At 38.6% G+C, this 23,973-nt stretch overlaps 1 protein-coding gene across 1 annotated transcript in view; it reads right to left on the minus strand.

The window, feature by feature from the left end:
* GUCY1B1 (guanylate cyclase 1 soluble subunit beta 1) overlaps positions 1-17,885 on the minus strand; it is a 42,934-nt gene extending 25,049 nt beyond the window's left edge. Inside the window, exons 1-4 of the mRNA XM_066387618.1 lie at positions 17,727-17,885; positions 17,011-17,084; positions 2,729-2,829; positions 1,148-1,266 (exon numbers count right to left, since the gene is read on the minus strand). Coding sequence (XP_066243715.1) covers positions 1,148-1,266; positions 2,729-2,829; positions 17,011-17,084; positions 17,727-17,729 — 297 coding nt within the window. The 5' untranslated portion in view covers positions 17,730-17,885. The remainder of the gene's footprint in view (positions 1-1,147; positions 1,267-2,728; positions 2,830-17,010; positions 17,085-17,726) is intronic.
* Positions 17,886-23,973: the final 6,088 nt, after the last annotated feature.

Here is a 23,973-nt window from a genome sequence, read left to right on the forward strand (position 1 = left end):
AACAAACTTTAATACATGTACCACAATTCACTTCAATACAGCCTGTTAAAGTTTAATTTACATATCTCCTGGCAACTACATCATTTGGAAGTGGTGGCTTTTTTTGACACCAGTAGTTTGGTAAATGCATGGCAGGCGATTGCAAACCAGTTTCCATCTTGATTTAATGCTGTTTTAAGTTTATAAGAAAAATGTCACTGTGTAAACAACAGACGTTTTGATTAAACACCAAAGTTCTTATTTTGGCTGTTAAATCAATAATGCAGCTGGATTGAAAGTCGTTTACATTCCCTCAGAACTGGGCTGCGGTTCAGCTAGTATTTCACTGACATCATTTTCCAGCAAGATCTGGCTGCTTTCAGCAGCCAGTTTGGAAATATCCTTTACAAATAACCACATAATTTTCAATGTTAACACATTTCAAGAAGAGAGTCTCACAGATGGTCTACGCTTAAAATAGGACAGACAATCCAAAAATAGTCTTTCATCTAATGTATACTTTACTAGTAAGAAACTTTTAAGGTAATTTTAACAAGATTACAAGACAAAGGCCTTTGGTGACATTATTTATCTTTTCCTTCACCAGAAATGGACTTTGTAAATTATCTTATTTCCCCTTCTATAGTAGATTAATTAACATATAACTAGGAGTAATGATTTTTAAATTAGTTTTGGTGACAGAGCACCTGAAGGCCAGGCTGCTTTTTCCTAAACAACAAGCTTCAGGTAGAACGTCATAGATACTGACATACTATTTAATTACACTATATAGGCTAGAAATATTTTGCAAAATAAATAAGTAAATAGAAGACCATGTCACAGAGCCTAAATATAAAACCACAGCAGCAAATACAAACATTAAAAATAAAGCACTTGAACAGACCACAATAGGCCATGATGAGTTTTTATTGTAGCAACTTGCATCTTTATTGTAGCAACCAAAGGTAAAGAAACAATATGAAGCAAATATGCTAAAATGTTATTCAAGACCTAATAACTATTATTTCATGTGAGTTAGAAAAAATATCAGTATGATTCCATTTCAGCAGCAAGTCACTCACCCAGCTGACTGAACAAAAGGCTGCTAGTGTCATGTTTAAAGATCACAGATTCAGAGCTTTTGACTAGATGACCTCAAATTGCTTACCTGCAGAAATTCTCTGACATTAGATCCCAGGACGCGCAAGATTGTATCATAACCAGATTCTTGACAAAAGACAAAAAACATCTTCCCAAACATTTGGAGAATTTCTCCAGCATTGAGATCTAGTTTATAGGTTTGAGAGAGTAACAAAAAAACAAAACATATTACAGTATAGGTAGACTATTGTATTTAGGAAGAACTAAGGTAAGTGCATAATAAAAATTTTTTAAATATTCTCAATTTTTGTGCATAGTGAATATATATCACATAAAAAATTTCTGATCAGGACAATACAATAAAATCTGAGAAGACAACATATTACCAAATTAACAACAGTGTAAACTTGTACATAATAGCAAAGCAATTAGTTTCTCAGCTTCTATGACAAACTAGTTAATTAACTTTGAGCTTTTTAAAATGTATTTTAATGTATTTTTTCTGAAAAATACAGAAAGATCTTTAAAATCATCCAGAACGCACATTAATACTTTGGTGCAAATTACTTTTCTTTATCTAAATATATATCTCAATAAATTGGTTGCATATAACATGTGCCCTAATATCTTAAGAGATTTGTTTGTTTATATTCAATTTTTACTACTTATTAAAACTTTAAAATTTTTTTGCTGTAATATCAATTTTAATCACCATCTCATTCAACATAGGTAGGCAACAATTTATTTAATCAATCACCTTATTCAAAATGTAGGCTTTTCCAATTTTTGATTATATAAGTAACTCTGAAATAAGAGCACACATAAAACTTAATGCAAATAAATCTAATAATTTATTTGGAAAAATTCCTAAAAGGTTTGAATGGTTTTTTAAAAGTGTATGATTTCTTTTCAAACTCTATCCTTGATTACTGCATTAGATATTTAATTTTTAAAAACTGATAAATTTATATTAAAAATTATTTTGTATTTGTGTTTAATTTCTAATAAGGTTAACTACTTTTCTTATTATTAACAATTTGCCATTTTTTTTTGTAATTCTTGTATTCTGCAGTAAGCTAGTATTTGCTCTTCTAGTTACATTTGGCAAAGGTAAGAAGCTTCTTTCTTTTTTGATCCAGACTATAACCCAGTTATAAATTAAGCACTCTGAGAATGAGACACTAGTTTGATAAAAACGTTTTTCCATGAAGCATTTTTGTTTTAAATTTTACCTTCTTTGCATGAGTTTTGTCTGATGTAGCTCTGTTTCCCGCTTCTTTTACCAATAGTTAACAACACTTGTGTTTACAAAAGAGATTTGGGAATATTTTCTACATACTGCACTTGTGCAAATTGTGTTATTGACACTGTAATACAAGTTATTGCATTATTAACTTATTACATTATGAAACAATATCTTTTTTTCTACTGTGGGGAGGAGCAGTGAACTCCTCTCTTCTCTATAGAGTTTGTAAAAATAATCATAAGACTCAGCATAACCTGAGCCTAACATTATACGGAAGTGTCTTCCCAACTAGGATTGTGAAATGTACAATCTGCCCAACTCTGCAGTGTGATCTTGGACCACGCATTCCTTTGGAAGTCTCTGTCTAACTCGGCCAAAGAAGGAGAGTCACATTCAACTTACTGAGGACTTTGCTTGCAGCAGCCACCAAATCATATGTTTTAGAATCATCGTATATTATTCTGACAAGAAACTGTCCTTCTTCATCTAACTGTGCCTCTTTTCTGGAAAACAAAAATGAGAAACAGGAAAACAAGCTGGAGTAGGTACTATAAAAACAAGAGTAGGTACTATAGTTACAGTAATTCTGTAAACAATGGTTTTATATCTGACGTAGAATTTGATTTTGGAAAATTTGTTTAAACCAATGTGTTGTACTTAAAAGCCTAGTGATGAAGAGGAAATGATTTCACATTCCCCTCTTCAAACTAAAATGACGTAGGTAAGTATATTTTAGCAGGGCTAACATTTACATAGTACTTTAACACCCAATACAACACCTGATACTAAATATAATCAAGAAATAACTTTTGGTTTAATAAATAATTAGCAAAATTTTTGTTTAGTTCCTGTACATGCCAGGCACTGTTCTAGGCACTGGGACTACAGTGTTTAGTAAAATAAACAAAAATAAAGCTCCTGGAACATGCATATTCCAGGAGGGGAGACAAACTGGGAATAAAACTAGTAAGTCATCTATGCAATGGTAAGTTGTTTAGACAATAAAATAAAATAGAGCTGGGTGGTGGGATAGGGGGCTGAAGTACAATAGCTGGAAGCCACACTGAGAAACTGGCTCAGTCGAGTGAAGTCTGAAGGGGCCCTGGGAGTGAGCCATGAGCCATCTGGGCAAGTATGTTCTGGGCAAAGGGCTAGATGGGAGCAGTCTGGGGGGATGGGAGTCAGATGTGGGGAGTGGGAACAACAGCAGAGGCCACTGTGGCTGGAACAGAGGCCGGACAGAGTAGCTGTGAGGGAACGGATCAGAGATGGAGGGTATCAGCACTTGTGATGAGTACGAAGTCTAGGTGAGCTGGTTAAAAGGATCAATCCTGCTACCGCATTAAGAATAGACCAAAGGGTTCAAGATAGAGCAAGGACACCAGTCAGACTATGGCCAACATTCTGATGAAAAAATGCCAGTGACTTGTTTCAGAGTGGAGGAAGCGGAGGGGGTGAGAATTGGTCCATATCTGGATATCTTCTGAAGGCCGGTTCCACCTGACCTGCTGCTGGACTGGACACAGCATGTGGGAGAAGGAAAGGACACAAGGACAACACTGAGGTTTGGGCCTGAGCAGCTGGATAGATGTTACCAGTGGCCGAAATGGGAAAGATTATTGGAGGTGGACGGGGGTGGCGGTGGGGGTGGGTCAGATCAAGAGCTGTGTTTTAAACATATTAAAGTCTGAGTGCCAAGGGGACTGCTAACATCTTCTGATGTATCCTTGGCTTATTAACTACAGTAGCGTAAAATGTGCAGTGTTAATGAGCAGGCGTTACAGTAATTTTTAATAGTTGTCATGTTAGTACACATATCTTTATTTTGATAGGATTTGGATTATTTTTCTCAAGCAAGTGTCCAAAGGGGAAGGAAAAATCTATTGTCTCAAATATTGCCAGCTATAGAAAAAAAAAATGACAAGTTCCCAGATATCTCTTCCAATGTTAAGTTCACAAAAATATGTGAAGCTGAGATGTCAATCTCTGACTCTCAATCCAACTCTTCTAAATCCTTGGACACTGCCAGGAGAATACAAGAGAAACTACCCACTATTATTAGGTAAACTTTCAACACAGTAGCTCGAAATAGCTCCATAAGTGCTGCCAAGACGGGCCACGTGGAGTCACAACCACTTTCTCTCCCTGGGAAGCTACATTATCACAGCTGCTGCTCCTGATGACAAAACCAGGGTCTGCTCAAGGGAAGTATTGCAAACAGTGGCATGTCTTCGGTCGGGTGGAACGGAAGATTATCTTTAAAGACCCTGTGTTCCTCAGAGCATATCATTTATTTGCCTGCAGTTATGCATAGCAGTGCATGTGGGGGGAAAAAAAGCATGATTTGGGAGGTATGGAAATTTGAACTTCAGAGCCCACAATCCAAATGAATGTGGACAAATCACATAAGCACCTGTGCACTAAACCCCTCTTTCCTAAAGTGGGAGCAATAATATAACCACCTTTCACAACTGGAAAGACATAAAATGTGCACGCGTGTTCTAAGCAGCTGAAGAATTAAATATATTACTAATGACCACAGTACTTCCTATGTCTACAGATTTAATAATTTAAAGAGCTACATATAAGATGTGAAATTTTCCTCCCTTTCTGCTGAACAAACACAGCTATTAACTGAAAGAAACATAACTTTAAAACTTCAATGTTTTAATACTCAAAATCAGTAAAATATCCCTAAATTACAATATAGTCTATAAACACTGACTTACTTTTTGATAAATGCTATTTTATATATATATATCTTATGCATTCTAATTTCTATTGGTATAAAAATATAAGATACAAATGCTCCTTGACTTATGATGGGGTATGGCCCAATAAACCTATTTTCAGTTAAAATTATGGTAAGTCAAAAAAGCACTTAATAGACTTAACCTAGCCTAACATAAATGTGCTCAGAACACTTAACATTAGCCTACAATTGGACAGTCATCTAACATAACGCTTATTTTATAATAAAGTGCTATTTTATGTAATCTCTGGAGTACAGTATGTAAGACAAGCTGGCAACACAGTACACTGTGGAGCAGGGGTCCCCAAACTGTGGCCCCCTGAGGCCATTTATCCGGCCCCCGCTGAACTTCTGGAAGGGGCACCTCTTTCATTGGTGGTCAGTGAGAGGAGCACATTGACCATCTCATTAGCCAAAAGCAGGCCCATAGTTCCCATTGAAATACTGATCAGTTTGTTGATTTAAATTTACTTGTTCTTTATTTTAAATATTGTATTTGTTCCTGTTTTGTTTTTTTTACTTTAAAATAAGATATGTGCAGTGTGCATAGGGATTTGTTCACAGTTTTTTTTATAGTCCGGCCCTCCAACAGACTGAGGGACAGTGAACTGGCCCCATGTGTAAAATGTTTGGGGACCCCTGCTGTGGAGTTTCAGTTGTTACCCTCACCATTGCCATCACATGGCTGGCGGGGGCCCGTGGCCACTGCCCACCATCAGAAGAGATCACAGGACTACACATCACTAGCCTGAGAAAGGGTCAACATTTAAAATATGGTTGCTACTAAACACATATCATCTTCCCACCATCGCAAAGTCAAAAAAAATCTTGTCAAACAATGGTAAGTCAGAGACTGTTTGTGAAGAAAGACAAAACTTTAGCCTGACCAGGCAGTGGCTCAGTGGATAGAGCCTTGGCCTGGGACGCAGAGGACCAGGTTCGAAAATGAGGTCACCGGCTTGAGCGCGGACTTACCAGCTTTAGCGCGGGGTTGCTGGCTTCAACGTGGGTTCCTAGACATGACCCCATCCTCGCTGGCTTGAGCCCAAAGGTCACTGGCTTGAAGCCCAAGGTCACTGGCATGAACAAGGGATTACTCGCTCTGCTATAGCCCCTCAGTAAAGGCACATATGAGAAAGCAATCAATGAACAACTAAGGAGCCACAACAAAGAACTGATGCTTCTCATGTCTCTCCCTTCCTGCCTCTCTGTCCCTGGCTGTCCCTCTTACTGTCTCTCTCTGTCTTAAAAAAAAAGAAAAAAGACAAAACTTAAAAAAAATATTCCACTTTCCTGAGATAAGCATTACCAATACTATTATATTCAAGTTGTTCATGCTTAAATATTAGATGTTTAGATTGCCTTCTTTTCTTTCACAAATACAAACAATGTTGTGATGAATCTTTTGTAGCTGATAACTATTTCTGTGTAAAATAAAATAAATATCTAGAAATGGAATTGCTGATGTGAAGGATATGAACAGCCTATTTGTTCTGATTTTATTATGAAGCAGCATTGGTCTACAGATTGGAATTCTGAAGCTAGTGATTTAGGAAATTCTAATAAAATGTAAACAGATTTTAATTAAATATATAATTACAAATTAAATGTATTCAATATAATATTAATAAGTTATATAAAATAATAAATTAATGAAAAAATATAAATATATAGTATTAAATATAAAATAAAGTACACTGTGCCCTGTTTTGTTTCTTCCATTTGGGATAAATCAAATGACATAAATTTCTGTAATAAACTCAGCTTCTCAGAAACATCAATCCATAACAGCCATTAAATGAATGAGGTACAAATAGAACACAAAGTCTCTCTAAATAAAATAGCGGAATAGCCATTTCCCTAGATTTCCCTTAACCAGGAATCAACGCATCCTTTCTTTCCTATCTTTTGTTTTAATAAAATAATCTCTCTTATCTTTAAAGCTTTACTTCCTGGACTGATTGGCCCAACATGCTCTCTGGAGGGAGGCTGAAATATAAACAGTAAGACATGAAAGGAAATAATCATTTCCATTACGAATTTTACACTGAATTCCAATGAATTATGCAAAATAGGTAGGATTCCTTATTTATATTTATCTTAAAAATCTTTGGGAACTTTGGCTCACTCTTTATTCTTTCCCATCAATGTCCTTTACCCCCACCCCCAGCCCCAGAGAAAGCATTTTGCCAAATATAACAGTGTGTCCGTCAAGTCATGGTGCACTTTTGACTGGTCACAGGAAAGCAACAAAAGACAACAGAAATGTGAAATCTGCACCAAATAAAAGGAAAACTCTTCCAGCTTCATACCTATTCAGTGCAGTTCAATGTGGGCTCACGCACAGATTTTTTAGGGCTCCTTAGGTAGCTATCCCGTATAGCCTCTACAGACTCGTCACTGACTGATGGCCTACTAGAACTGTTTCTCCACCAAACTGCTGGTTTCCTTCAACTGCTTATCCCACCGAGTAATGTTATTCCTATGTGGTGGCATTTCGTTATAAATGCGCTGATATTCACGTTGCACTTTGGTCAGATTTGAGTTTAGCGAGCCACAGAACACACTGAACTTTCCTCTGTACCATCCACATCTTGACTGGCATGGCCGTGGGCTGCTCCGCTATATACACGGTGTTACGTCATCATCTGCACATGCGCACATGCTGCCACATCATCCTACAGAAACTGGGAGGGTTTTCCTTTTATTTGGTGCAGATTTCACATTTCTATCGTCTTTTGTTGCTTTCCTGTGACCGGTCAAAAGTGCACCATGACTTTACGGACACACTGTATTGGAACATCTGTTATGCTCCGGGTACTTTTCTAAGCACTTTTAATACACCGAAAAACAAAATAAATACATTTTCCTGCCCTCATAGTGACTTAGCACGGGGTCGCTTCAGCGTGGGGTGACAATGCTACAACAGAAAGCAGATCAGTATACAGGGATAAGAGGAAGGATCTCGGAGCAAGGGACCGGAGGCAATATGAAATAGAGCCAGCATGGAGGCTTCCTGAAGTTAAGACTTTAGAAGGCAGAATTTGTCTTTATGACCTAATCTTTCTGGACCCATTTCTCTTCTTTCTGACGTCCATTCTTCATCTTCTTCCCTTTTCAGGGGGAAGGCTAATTGGAGATACTAAAAACCGTTATAAAAATTGGTTTAATCCATTAACCTCAGCAGGAGACTTGACAGTGCAAACGGAGTGATAAACGGAAGAATTCCCAGCAATATGGTCATTGAGGACAAACTCTCACCTGGGGACAAAATGATCATCATATTCTTGTATTTGTACCTACAGTGAGTGTTTAAAATTGAGTAGGCATAAATGAAAATTTTCAAAGTAGCAATTCATTTCCTCCTACTTAATTTTAGAGATGATTATTTGTTGGAATTTAAACTGATCATTTATCTACACAAATTACCCTTACCCAAAAGAATAGTAGGTATATATGGTGTATTTTCGGGTTTTGGTTTTTGGTTTTTGAATCACTGATGCCTAACCCAAGTGCCTGCAGTAGAACATAGTATTTAATAGATGTGTGCATGTTTTAAAAGAAGTGAAGGAATTAAAAAGATTTCCTTCATGTGTTTACAAAGTCCCTACTAAAAATCAAACAATACTGGCTTGTGTCTATTATTAAAATAAAAAATTCCGAGGCCCTGGCTGGTTGACTCAGTGGTAGAGCATTGGCCCAGCGTGTGGAGGTCCTGGGTTCAATTCCCTGTCAGGCCACACAGGAGAAGCGCCCATCTGCTTCTCCACCCTTCCCCCTCTCCTTCCTTTCTATCTCTCTCTTCTCCTCCCTCAGCCGAGGTTCCATTGGAGCAAAGTTGGCCTGGGCACTGAGGACGGTTCCATGGCCTCCACTAGAATGGCTCCGATTGCAGCGGAGCAACACACCAGAGGGGCCGAGCATCACCCCCTAGTGGGCATGCCAGGTGGATCCCTGTTGAACGCAGGCAGGAGTCTGTTACCCCCCCACACACACTCTGCTTCTCACTTCGAAAAAAGACAAATAAAAAAAAATTAAAAATTTCCACAATAAACACAGCTAATAACTATATATAACATCTTTAAAATTAAAGATGTATATTTTTGTGTGTTTTTTGTTTGTTTTTGTGAGTGGGTATGAAGCATTAATGGCCTCTCAATTTTCAATAGCCCAATCCAATGATTCTCACAGAGTCTGAATCACTGGAGGGCAGACTCTAGCTTGAAAGAGCTGCCAACGAGGGAGGCCCTTTAAATGTAGCAATGGCTTTCTTCTTGGACCCCTTTCAGTTGGTAAAAGTCAGTCTATTCAATTCAATGTGTTTGCTCATCCAAGGACTGTAAACAGTAACAGTAAATGCTCTCAGGAGTGACGCGGACTTTGGAAACGTCAACATCACTCTTGATATACTGCATTTTGTTTTCTGACTGTGTCCAGCTTATCATGTGAGAGTTTCATTACCAGTGGCTGGGATTATGAAAACACATGAATAAACGTTTCAAACGAGCCTTTTTCAGTAGCTTCACCAGAAAAACGAATCCACTTAGAACCCTGTGTATGCGGGCTATTACCAGGCCAGCAATTTTCAGCCAGTGTGCAGCAAAAAACTTTAAAACATGTAATACCTGACTACTTAGTTGGGGCACTCACCCCTTTTCTCTTACATTGTCAAATAAAAACATGACAATAGCCAACACAACAACTGTCTGGTATGAATGAATCAAAATTATACCTATTTTTTTTGGTCAGGTAGGCCAAAACGTATATTTTTGGTGTGCCGAATTTTAGTAATTGGTTTATGTGTGCCAAGAGATGAAAAGGATTGAAAATCGCTGCCTTAGACAATAGTTATAATAATTATATAAAGACTACATAGAGACTAGTGAGTCAAGACAGACATTAGTCAAATAGCAGAAATACATAACTATAAACTGTTGCATGTACAGTGTGGCAAAAGTACAGTTTTGGAGGGGACAGAAGGCTTCCCTTAAGGTGTAGGAAGGGTGGGGAGAGGGAGGAAAAGCACAGGCTTTTGTTATCCTAACACCTGTAAAAGTTCAGTGTGCTTCAGGAACAGAGAAGAGGTCCATGAGGCTAAAGTGCTGACAGCAACTGGGACCTGAGAACGGAGAGTCCCCGTGTTTCAGTGACTTGAAGACTGCCCACAAAGAATTTCAGTGAAGCACCAATTTCATATTTCATGATTCAATAATGAAGGGCAAATAGACCAGAATAACAGTAACAAGAAGGTACAATAAATACTACAGAATGTTTACCTTTACCTGTAGTGGAAACTTCCTTAACCTCAATATCTTTTGATATAGAAAAAAGTGCTCCATTTTGTTAGACATAAAGACCCCATTTCCCCCACTGTTTCCTTTTTAATGAGAAAAGTAGCAAAATAGCAATGGAAAGGCTGCAAGCACTCAGGTCTTCCGAGTTGTCATCCTCTGAACTGAGCCGGTCACACCGATTTCTTTAAGCATGTTTTCCTGTTGATGTTTGCAGAGTATCCACCCAGAACTATCAGTTTCCAACACAATGAGGAGAAACATTTGCTATTGAAAGAGTTAAAAGGGCATTGTCCCTTTTGAACAGCAGCAATGTCTAGTTAGTATTAGCCATAATTAGATCTGGATATTTTAAGGAGAATACAGATTTTCTGATTTATCCTCTCGTGCTCATCATAATGCGGAATACTTCTTCTTGACCCACCCAATATAATTTTTCTAAGATTTTTGTTTAATTCTCAAAAGTTGCAGAATGCAAGGAAAACAAAGACCCAGCTTGATTTCTGAGGTTACCTCAGAACGTCAAAGTAAAACCCTGAGGTAAGACAATGACCTGGTTTTTCACTTGGGCTCCATGCTGCTCACCAGACACGGTCCAGGTTCTGGGAGAGCCCTATGCAGCATGTGAAGAGCTCACTGGCAGGTATTGTGAAGAGTTTACAGTTAGTTATCTATTTCTACCTATACAAATAACTTATATACAGTGCCCTTTCAGGTCTTGAGCCTAACTATTATCTAGTTTACCTATTTTTAAATGTCTGAATATTCATTTGCTTGTGTTGAGGAAGTTTCTGGGTACAAAAATTAATATGGTGACCTTGGCCAGTTGGCTTAGTGGTAGAGCATCAACCTGGCATGTGGATGTCCAGGGGTTTGATTCCTCATCAGGGCACACAGCAGAAGCAACCATCTGCTTTTCTATCCCATTTCTCTTTCTCTCTCTCTTTCTTCCCCTCCCACAGACATGGCTTGGTTGGTTCAAAAACATCAGCCCTGGGTGCTGAGGATGGCTCCCTGGAGCCTCCACCTCAGGTGCTAAAAATAGCTCAGTTGCCAGCATGGCCCCAGATGGGCAGAGCATCCAGCCCCAGATGGGGGTTGCTGAGTGGATCTTGGTCCGGCCACATGTTGGAATCTGTCTTTCTATCTCCCTTCCTCTTACTTGAAAAATAAGGAAAAAAAATAATATGGTTTCATTTTTGTATATATACTACATTAGCTCCTATTTCTATTTTAAAAGGAGGAATAAGCATGGCACCAAAAGAGCTGCATTGCAGTACTGACTCTTCAGCTTGCAGTATGTAATTACCCAGGACAGTCATAAAAAGCATTGGGCTCACTTGTACATGGAATCTAATCAGAACAAACTCAGAGAAACAGAGAGTAGAGTAGTGGTAACCAGGCCGGGGGGGTGGGGTATAGGTTGCTATTGCTCAAGGGGTACAGACAACCAGATATAAGATTAACAAGTTGATTATAGATAACAATACTGTATCATATGCTGGAATGTTGCTAAGAGAATAGATCTTTATGTTCTCACCACAAAAAGGAAATGGTAACTCTGTAAAGGGATGGAGGTGAAAGCTAATGTTATGGTGGTAGCCACTTTACAATTTACAAATGTATCAAATCAACGCATCTTACACCTTAAACTTACACAATGTTATAGTTAATTATATCTCCATAAATCTGGGGAAGGGAAGGGAATTGAGCTAGAAAAGCCCTTCCTCCTTCAAATGGGTATTGTAGCACTGAACTGAAATGACAGAGAAAAGAATTTTGAAAATATTGAACAGCGTTTATTATATGAAGGGCCATTAATATATTAAAACTTACCCGTGCAAGGGTACGGAAAGATAGAAATGTCATTATATAGCCTCATGAGTACAAAAACCTGATTAAAACATGGTACAGTATTTTATTTAATTTGTTTTGATAAAATGAATATTAAGAACTTATGCTGCATTTTTAAACAACAAATGGGCTTGAGGGAGGGAGACTAGAAATACATAATGTAAGACTGATTCCAAAGCAGAACTGAGCAGAGATACAGCGAGGTGGAAGTAACATGCTTTCTGTTACCTGAAGAATGGACAGAAGTGAGGCCAGTCAGACAGGGAGAACCCAGCTATGGGGCTATGAGAGTAGCGAAGGGGAAAGTAGTAAAAGCCAGAAGGAAAGAATAGCATCTAAGAGGCTCTACAGATTAAAAAAAAACAAAAATAAACAAACAAAGACAAAACACAAAAAACTGGTGCCAGCTTTATGGAATGAATAAGAGAGAAAAAAAAAATTAAAATGACAGTGAAGTTGCTATTTATCCTTGAGTGATGAAGGAACACTTGGACTGGTGTGGTATGTAGACTTGCATGAGGTATTGTTATTTAAAGGAGAGCTTCATATCTTTCAGGTGAGCTAGATAAGGGAAAAGTTGAAACACTTTGGTTCTAGAGTAAAATAAAAAACAATAGCTACCATTTATTAAGCAGTTATGTATCAAGAACTATGTTAAGCACTATTCAACCTATTACAACTTTATAAAGTGGGTATTATTTATTCCTTATACAGTTGAGGCTTGGAGAGATTAGGTAACTTGGAAAGTTACATAATTAGCTTATAGCAAAACACTTGCTTATAAGACCCATAATGATTAATTTGTGATTAGCAAATTCAAGTAGATACATTAATGTCAAAATCAGATCATTATTTGCTATCAAACAAATATTTCTATATTTAAATTACAGGCAGGAAAATAAAAAAAATAAATAATAAGACTAAAAACATTCTGTTTCTAGACTTTATTTGAAGGTAAAGATTATATATATTATTCACTTTTCTGTCCTAAGTGTCTAAAACATAGACCAGGCTCATTAAAAAAGATTAGCTTAACTAGAGAATGAAATAATGATTGGATCAGTGAAAGAATGAATCAATGACTAAATCAATGAATACTGTACCTGCCCTATGATATTAATAAATCAGATAAAACCATAGTAAACATATATATATTCTTTATACAAGAAAGATGATTAACAGTCTTCTAGGAAAATTACTCCAGTATTTATCAACTAACAGTGTCAGTACATCATTTTCAAATCTTGTACCAAAATTTTGACCCCAATGTTTATCTCTGATCTTTTAGCAGAAAGGCTAAATTAGAGAAAGGCTAATCAGTACACTGTGTAACACTTAGGTGTTTCAAGTCAATGTTTGTTCCTTAGGAAGCAAAATAATTGATTTTTAGAAAGGCGTTTTTGTTTGATTGTTTTCAATAAACTTTGAATCATCTTAGATTTTTTAAAATTTGAATCCATCTTTACGTTCCAATGAAGTTAAAAAAAAATCTAAAATCAAACCCAGTGATTTGAGCCAATGATTAGTTTTGTCAGAGCTGATGAACGGGTCACAGAGATGATTAAATCAAATATTAAGGTACTTTTCAAATATGTGTATCTTGACTTCATGATATTTATGAAATGATGATTGGTTATTCTCATATCTTAGGAACCATAGCTTCTAATAAAAGACCATTCTAAAACCTGAAAGGAAACCAGCAAAATATTTGAAGTAGATTCAGGGGTCTCTTTTGCTTTTTATTTTTTATTTATTTATTTTTTTACATGTATTTATGGTCTAGATCAGAGGTGGGCAAACTACAGCTTTTGGATCAAACTCAGTTCACCACCTATTTTTGTCTGGTCCAGGAGCAAGGAATGGTTTTTATATTTTTAAATGGTTACATTTTAATAATTACATAGCCACCTATATAAAGCTTTAAGATAGACTCTTGGCCTAAATGTTTACTATCTGATGTTTTTAAAGAAAGTTTATCTCCCCTACATCTAGGCAATTTTCTTTAAAAAAAAAAGAATTTAAACCTCTTGGGAAATGGTTACATTGTTGGGAGCGTAAGTAGATACTGAGTTTACAATGAAGAGTTTTTGGCTCTTACCCACTTAGAACTTTCTGTCTGGAATCTGTTACTTAGGGTTTTATTTGTCATTAAATGTTTGACATCCTTTCTCATGAAGGATGGATGGCCATTTCTTACTAAATCAAAAAAGTATTACGGAAATTTTATAAACATCAATTTGCACAGTTTCTCACAGACCAAAAATGAAGATAAAGGAGTTGGGTACTTACTAAGAAAAAAAATTTTTTTTTCATATATTCAGTTTTTCTTAAAAAGTTACAACTGAAAGTATCTTGGACCACTGTAGTGATCTTCCCTAGAGCAGAGGGTGAGTGAGGTTTGGAGTAGGGATCAGTATCTCCCAAGGAATATTTTTAAATTAAACTCCTCCAACTTCTCACCTACCTCAGCAGTGAGAATCTCTGTTTGAATAAGCAAATACTCTTGCAAGGAGCTCTTAGTAAAAATTCCTCAGGGGTACTAACTGGGTTGGAAAACAATGACCTGCTTTAATCCCCTCTACAGGAAGCTGAACTACCTTATGTTCTCTAGTGCAGATACTAAACTGCACCCAATACAAGATGGCTCACCGAAATGGCTGTGTGGGGCGAAAAGAATCAAAATGAACACCTGGATTGCAAAGGCAAGTTTAACAGTATTTACCTTTAAGGGGCACATAAACCTTGAGATAATTTTATTAACAGCAATAACAAACTATATTGTTTGTTTCATTTTGCCAGAAAAAAAATATTTGAATAATTTAAATTATTAGCATTTGAACAGATTAGGAACACCTTTCAAAGCTACTTAAAGATACATTAGTGCTTGAAAAGATATTGATGTTTAATCAAAAGTTAGTAATTTGTTTTTTTAAAGTAGAATGTAACAACATTCTTAGTGTGATTTTGCAGAGTTAAGTTCTCACATCAGTGTAATTTGTGTATTTGAAGATATTTTTACCTTCTTTGGAAAAAAATTTGGCCAGTACAAATCATTTGATAATTGTTTTTAATTCTGATACATATCTCTATGATGTATAACTTTTTATCCCTGTATTTAACGGTGATGTGAATTGATAATGAGTAGGATATACATTCTAAATCTTGTTGAAATACATGACTGTTGAACAATATAGCTATCTTTTACTGTGTTCTCAAAATTCTAAATACATTCATTGTCATAGCATATTCACCAGAAAAATCAGGAATTTCTAGCTTGCAGATGAGAAAACATCATGTGAAGAATATCTGTGATATTTTCATAAATTCACAAAGAAAATGGCTTAAAAAATAACCCTATACTCATTACAGTGTTTAAAATCTTGCTCTTGATGTCTGCCTTCTATATAACTGCACTAAGCTAAATAAAAATTATGAAGTTAATAAGATTCACAGAAAATTCAAATCTCAAAGTATGCTTTAGTGCCTAGATTCTCATTTGATTCAACTGCATAATTCCCAAGTCTTCACTTCCCTTTATAATATGGCCATGTGCCCTGTGGGTAACATAGACATGCCTAATGGGTGGTGAAACGATGTTCATTGATACAGACTCAGGGAAGGAAAGCTTACATTTTAGTGCTTAATATTTAACTCTGATCATTTCCAAGGAAACATATTTACAAAAGAAATCCCTATCTTGTAACTGCACAAGGCCTGATTGCTAATAAGTTTAATGTATTTAGGAAAAATTAGCAGGAAAACATCACCTACTTAATATAGTAACGTGTAAATCAGGGAGGACAGGAAATGAGAATATAGAATAACAATGTGTTCTTCTCTGCCCACCCAGGTAACCACGCCCTCCACCTCTACTTGCACGTGACAGATTGTTGTTCCGAAATGAAAATCCGTACATACAGTTTTAGTGTAGCTAGTTGGTTGTGGTCACCTATACAGTAAGTGAAATGCAAATTTCACTAGAACGAGAGAAAAAAATGGGAAAGGCCTCTGTTAAATGGAAACGTCCAATGTGGCCGCAGAGCCTCTGAACGGGTTTAAACTCTCGGGTGCCTGGGGTTACTTCCCCATCCAGAGCCCTGGGCTCACAGTTCCAGACTAAAACTAGGATGCTCTTCTGCAACTAACAGCCTTTATCAAAGCAGAAACGAAAACAGGTTTGGAGGGATGATTTGGGGGTAAATAAAAGAGCAAACATTCTAATTTCATTTTATTTCATAGTGAGTAAATGTATGAGTCACAGTTGCTCAAGAAATAGTCTCAAGAAAAGAGAGTTTGAGCATACCGGAAAAGGCTTAGCAATTTTTACGTGTCTGCAAGGTGTGTACATGTTAAAACGAGCCAAGGTCTTCCGTTTGTTTCTAAAGCCTCTGGGAACTTCAACGTCGCGGAGGCCGCTGTGGTCCCCCGGGCCCTTCCGCGCGTGGGAGCCGCCGGGCCTGCAGAGCCTGGGCGCCGCCGGGCGCTGGCAGCGCGTTCCCACGCTCGGCGGGTCGGGAGGCCGCGGTCGCCCCGAGGCGCCCTCCCCTGGCTCTCGGCCGCGCAGCTCGCCCCGCCCCGCTGCCCCTCCTCCCCGGGTCCCGGCTCGGAGCGTGGGAGCGCAGCTGCGGCCGGAGCTTCGAGCGGAGGCATCCTCGAGATGCGCGTCCGCGACCCGAGCAGGAAGCAGAGAATGAGCCGAGGAGCGGGCGGCAGCGCCCCGGGCCGCCGGGGCACCCTCCCCACGCGGCGCCGGCGCGGAGCCCACGCTCGAGGGTCCGACCACTTACTTGATGTCCTCCCACACCTCCGGGCCGTAATTGCGTATCACCAGCAGCTCCAGCGCATGGTTCACAAATCCGTACTGCGGGGACAGAGAGACCCGAGTCACGGACCCGCTGCGGGTGGAAAGGGGCTTGAGGGCGAGAACGAACTCACTGCCGCCGTCACGCTTTCACCTCGTACCCCGCCCTCTGGGTCCAGTCTACTCGGGGTACTCGCTGCTAAAGAGGGGCGTCCCGGGCGCACCCCCCGCCCCCAGTCCAGGGCAAATCCTCTCCATCACCGTCCCACCCGCCCCCGCGCTCCCTGCTCACCCCGCTCACCTGTCACGGCCGGGAGGCAGGCTGGGCGGCAGCAAAGCGCGGCAACGGGGACGCAAACCCTGTGCCTCCCACGCCGGCGCGAGCCTCCCACACCCGCGGAGCCGCCCGGACCCGGGAAGCCCCCGCGCCCCGGCCGCACGCCCCCTTCCCGAGGTCGGGAAGCCGCGGCACGGCGGACCCCCTGGGAAGCAAAGTCAACCGCCGTCCACGACGCAGCCCCCGGAGTCCCCACCTTCCCAGCCCCGAACACAGGCGCACGGCGAGGCTGCTCCCGCCCGACCAGCGGTGCGCTCCAAGAGCCTCCGCGCCTCGCTCCAGGGGCGCGGCCAGTTCTCTTGGGCAGCCAGGTCCGGTCCAGTTACCGTGCGGGAATTCAGCCTGACCCGGCTGAGAGCACTCACCATGGTATCTGCGCCCGGAGCTGGGGAGGCAGCCCCCTCGGAGAGGAACAGCCAAAGGGACCCGAGCAGCGGCAGCAGAGGAGACAGCACCACAGGACCCTAGCAGCAGCATAGAGCTGGAATGCGTGCGGCGGTGTCTGCGGCCTTGATTGCCACCCCTTCCCACCCAATGGCGAGTCGAGCTGCAGGAGGCTGGTCTCTGACTCCTAGTTTTGAACCAATCAGCGGCAGAGGAGGGAATTCAGATGCTGTCGCTAGTACTGCGTTCTAGGACCTTCCTGCCTCCACCCTAGTGACAAGGCTTTTATTCGAGGCCATAACAATGACGATGGAGAAGCCCTAGTGTTGTTCCTTGTATGAATTTTGGGGCAGGGAAAATGCAGCTATTGTAGTCCCACCAAATATATCCTCATCCAAAATAGATACCTCAGAGGTAGCAAAAACTGAGTAGAGCTGTGTGTTTCTCTGTGTGTTGCAATGCATAAGCCTTAAAAGGAACACGGCCAGTTGGTCAGTATCCTCATGTTTATTGTCAGCTTGCAGATAAACTTTTCCTTTGTGGCTTGTTCCCTTAAACTTTGTGTTCAATTGAACACTAATAACCATGAGCTTCACACATTTTACTTTCAGTCAGTCAATAAGACTAGTTGAGGTGGCCAGCTAAAATTTTCAGCAATACATTTTGGTGAACATGGTGTCAAAACCAGCTTGCCCATTACTGAACTTCCCTACTAAAGATCCAGTAATGATCTGTGCTCGAACCTGGTGGGACGCCTGATCCCACATCATGGCCAGCAACCGTGAATCTGCAGTTTTTAACTGGCTAGTATTTGTTCTCTGTTGTGTTTCAGAGGTAACTGATGAACTGGAAAATGTCTAGTACTAAATGATCAGACTTTTAATTCATCTAACCCCAGTCTATAACCTTCCAGGCATGTGGGTTAGTTAAATGCTCTGAGCTTCACCACAGGGAGAAGAAGGAACTGCCTGTTGGTTAAAACTCTGTGCTTAAGGCACATGGACACAATTGACTAGAATTAGGTTAAAAGTGAGGAAGGCAAGGTAAGCATTGCTTCCAGATCATCAGTGTTAAGTGGACCTGAGAAGCCAAGATGATATTCTATGATAGGAACAGTTTGCTGTGAGAACAATTTTAATATGGTTAGAGAAAAGCTCAAAACAATAAAACTACTGGCATCGATACCCAGAGACCTATCTTGAGGCGTAACTGGTACAGAAATAATTACATAGAAAACAAAACAACAGCAAATAACTTACAAAAATACTAATTTCTATCAATGGTGGGATAATAAAATAAATCAGAGCCTTCTTACCATGGAACATTTTATACAATTATTAAAATATTAAACCCTTATTAATATTAACTATTATTTTTTAACTGTTAAAATAGTCCATTACTCTATACAACCATGAAAAACTAGATATTGTACATAATGATACAAAAAGATACAGTGTTAAATGAGCAAATGACATATGAATGGAATCACCCTCAATTTTTAAATGGTTTTACAGAGTAAGGTGTTATTTGGATAATAAGAACACATACACACACACACACACACACACACACACACACACGTTGCTATAAGCATAACCTTCTGGAAGATACATAGGAAATTTTTGATACATCTATTTCCCGTAATCGAAACCAGTGGCTGGAGGAACCAAGTCTTTTATTTTTTGTATTATAACCTTCGATATATTCTGATATTTTATTTACATTAATAAGTTCTTAACTTGTTAAAAATACTTTTTTTCATATCTTGAGTTGTCTTCCTTTGAAAAGCAGTAAAGGGAGGTATCCTGAACCTTTAACGTCCCATAGGAGACACATAGGGGAGAAGATTGCTCTCTAGTGATGAAGAATGAGGAACGTTCATCTGGAGAAAGAAGACAGAGTAAATGAAGAATGAGCATCTCTGCCAACATTATCTCTCTCTCTGAATTTCTAACTTCCACCCTCACTGTTCTATTTGTCTAGTAGCTTTTTGAACTTATTGCCTTTTGCCAATACCTATTTTCATTTGTGAATATATAATACAGTTGTTTTTTTCTAGTTTACTTATATCCACTCTGAATCTCAAAGAAATGTCAGCTGAAATGACACACAGTTTTTGCTAAAAATAAAATAAGTTAGTCAGGCACATTAAATATTAAATGTATTAAATGTTTCAAAGCTTCTTCAGTGATGTGAAAGTAACAAACTAAGTTGAGGATAAAGAAGAACACATTTTGGGGGCTGTTCTCAGGTCTATGCATGTGTTTTTCAAAGATTTGGTGCTTTGGCAGTTTTTTCTAGCATAGGACCAGGACTTCTATTTTTGGATCACATCATGGAGCAGAGTTTTTAAAATTTCAACATTTACTTATAAAGTGATTTGTATTACATTCATATGCTTCTTTAATATGTGAGGCTCAGTGCCCATTTACTGTTTCTTTGGAAGCTTCCGGGACTAGTGTTGAATAGGCCCATGACCATCACACCACTTGTGATTTTTGTTAATACAGTCACTCAATATTCAAAGCAAGGACCTCAGAATGTTTTTTTTGGTTTTTTTTTGTTTTTTTTTTTAGGTGAGAAGAGGGGAGATTAGAGAGAGAGACTCCCCCACGCTACCAGACCAGGATCCACCTGGCAGCCCCATCTAGAGCCAATTCTCGAGTACCAAGCTACTTTTAGCAGTTGAGGCTGACATGCTCCCACAGAACTATCCCCAGTGCCCAGGACCACACTTGAACTAATCAATCCACTGGTTTCAGGAGGACAATAGGGAAAGAAGTGGGAGAGAGAGGGGTGGAGAAACAGATGGTTGCTTCTCCTGTGTGCCCTGACAGAGAATTAAACCCAGGACAGCCACATACCAGATCAATGCTCTATCAACTGAACAACTGGCCAGGGCCTCAGAATGCTTGTAAGCAAAGGGAAATGTGCATTCTAAATGAAATGTGGTATAATATGCTTCTGGATCAATAGAAACAAAGAGACTCAAAAAAATGGGTCATGGTCAGATAGACTTTTAATTTGAAATTAACTATAAGTTTAGTCACATGTAAAAGGTCTAGGTATTAGATATAAAAAGAAGCACTTTTATAAATTACTCTTTCTATAACAAATTCTTTTAAAGATTTACCTTGCCATCAGAGTTTCTTTTTTTTTTTTTTTTTTTTTAAATTTTATTTTTTTAATGGGGTGACATCAATAAATCAGGATACATATATTCAAAGATAACAAGTCCAGGTTATCTTGTCATTCAATTATGTTGCATACCCATCACCCAAAGTCAGATTTTCCTCTGTCACCTTCTATCTTGTTTTCTTTGTGCCCCTCCCCCTTCCCCTTTCCCTCTCCCATTCCCCCCCCCCAACCACCACACTCTTATCAATGTCTCTTAGTTTCACTTTTATGTCCCACCTACCTATGGAATAATGCAGTTCCTGGTTTTTTCTGATTTACTTATTTCGCTTCGTATCATGTTATCAAGATCCCACCATTTTGCTGTAAATGTTCCGATGTCATCATTTCTTATGGCTGAGTAGTATTCCATAGTGTATATGTGCCACATCTTCTTTATCCAGTCATCTATTGACGGGCTTTTTGGTTGTTTCCATGTCCTGGCCACTGTGAACAATGCTGCAATAAACATGGGGCTGCATGTGTCTTTACGTATCACTGTTTCTGAGTTTTTGGGGTATATACCCAGTAGAGGGATTGCTGGGTCATAAGGTAGTTCTATTTTCAGGTTTTTGAGGAACCACCATACACTCTTCCATAATGGTTGTACTACTTTACATTCCCACCAACAGTGTATGAGGGTTCCTTTTTCTCCACAACCTCTCCAACATTTGCTATTACCTGTCTTGCTAATAATAGCTAATCGAACAGGTGTGAGGTGGTATCTCATTGCCGTTTTGATTTGCATTTCTCTAATAGCTAAAGAATATGAGCATCTTTTCATATATCTGTTGGCCATTTGTATTTCTTCCTGGGAGAAGTGTCTGTTCATATCCTCTTCCCATTTTTTTATTGGATTGTTTGTTTGTTTGTTGTTGAGTTTTATGAGTTCTTTGTATATTTTGGATATTAGGCCCTTATCTGAGCTGTTGTTTGAAAATATCATTTCCCATTTAGTTGGCTTTCTGTTTATTTTGCTATCAGTTTCTCTTGCTGAGCAAAAACTTCTTAGTCTGATGTAGTCCCATTCATTAATTTTTGCCATCACTTCTCTTGCCTGTGGAGTCAAATTCATAAAATGCTCTTTAAAAACCAGGTCCATGAGTTGAGTACCTATGTCTTCTTCTATGTACTTAATTGTTTCAGGTCTTATGTTTAGATCTTTGATCCATTTTGAGTTCATTTTTGTACAGGGGGACAAACTGTAGTCCAGTTTCATTCTTTTGCATGTGGCTTTCCAGTTTTCCCAGCACCATTTATTGAAGAGGCTTTCTTTTCTCCATTGTGTGTTGTTGGCCCCTTTATCAAAAATTATTTGACTATATATATGTGGTTTTATTTCTGGACTTTCTATTCTGTTCCATTGGTCTGAGTGTCTATTTTTCTGCCAATACCATGCTGTTTTGATTGTCGTGGCCCTATAATAGAGTTTGAAGTCAGGTATTGTAATGCCCCCAGCTTCATTCTTTTTCTTTAGGATTGCTTTGGCTATTCGGGGTTTTTTATAGTTCCATATAAATCTGATGATTTTTTGCTCTATTTCTTTAAAAAACGTCATTGGAAGTTTGATGGGAATTGCATTAAATTTGTATATTGCTTTGGGTAATATAGCCATCTTGATTATATTTATTCTTCCTAGCCAAGAACAAGGTATATTCTTCCATCTCATTATATTTTTTTCGATTTCCCTTAACAATGGTTTATAGTTTTCATTATATAAGTCCTTTACATTCTTTGTTATGTTTATTCCTAAGTATTTTATTTTTTTTGTTGCAATCGTGAAGGGGATTATTCTTTTGAGTTCGTTCTCAATTGTTTCATTGTTGGCATATAGAAAGGCTATTGACTTCTGTATGTTAATTTTGTATCCTGCGACCTTACTGTATTGGCTTATTGTTTCTAGTAGTCTTTTTGTGGATTCTTTGGGGTTTTCGATGTATAGGATCATATCATCTGCAAAAAGTGATACCTTTACTTCTTCTTTTCCGATATGGATGCCTTTTATTTCTTTGTCTTGTCTGATTGCTCTGGCTAGAACCTCTAGTACCACATTAAATAAGAGTGGAGAGAGGGGACAACCCTGTCTTGTTCCTGATTTAAGGGGGAAAGCCTTCAGTTTAGTGCCATTTAATATGATGTTAGCTGATGGTTTATCATATATGGCCTTTATCATGTTGAGATATTTTCCTTCTATACCCATTTTGTTGAGAGTAATAACATAAAATTGTGTTGTATTTTATCAAAAGCCTTTTCTGCGTCTATTGATAAGATCATGTGGTTTTTGTTCTTTGTTTTGTTGATATGGTGTATTACGTTAACCGTTTTACGTATGTTGAACCATCCTTGAGATTCTCGGATGAATCCCACTTGATCATGATGTATTATTTTTTTAATATGTTGTTGTATTCGATTTGCTAGTATTTTGTTTAGTATTTTAGCATCTGTATTCATTAGAGATATTGGTCTGTAGTTTTCTTTTTTTGTGCCATCCTTGCCTGGTTTTGGTATGAGGGTTATGTTGGCCTCATAAAATGTGTTTGGAAGTATTGCTTCTTCTTCAATTTTTTGGAAGACTTTGAGTAGAATAGGAACCAAGTCTTCTTTGAATGTTTGATAAAATTCGCTGGTATAGCCGTCAGGGCCTGGACTTTTATTTTTGGGGAGGTTTTTAATGGTTTTTTCTATCTCTTCTCTACTGATAGGTCTGTTTAGGCTTTCTGCTTCTTCTTGACTCAGTCTAGGAAGGTTGTATTGTTCTAGGAATTTATCCATTTCTTCTAGGTTGTTGAATTTAGTGGCATAAAGTTTTTCATAGTATTCTACAATAATTCTTTGTATATCTACGGTGTCCGTGGTGATTTCTCCTCTTTCATTTTGGATTTTGTTTATATGAGTTCTTTCTCTTTTTTCCTTGGTAAGTCTTGCCAAGGGTTTGTCAATTTTGTTGATCTTTTCAAAGAACCAGCTCCTTGTTCTATTAATTTTTTCTATAGTTTTTCTGTTCTCTAATTCATTTATTTCTGCTCTGATTTTTATTATCTCCTTACTTCGGCT

Source organism: Saccopteryx leptura, chromosome 1 (genome assembly GCF_036850995.1).
Source record: "Saccopteryx leptura isolate mSacLep1 chromosome 1, mSacLep1_pri_phased_curated, whole genome shotgun sequence".
Lineage (NCBI taxonomy): Eukaryota > Metazoa > Chordata > Mammalia > Chiroptera > Emballonuridae > Saccopteryx > Saccopteryx leptura.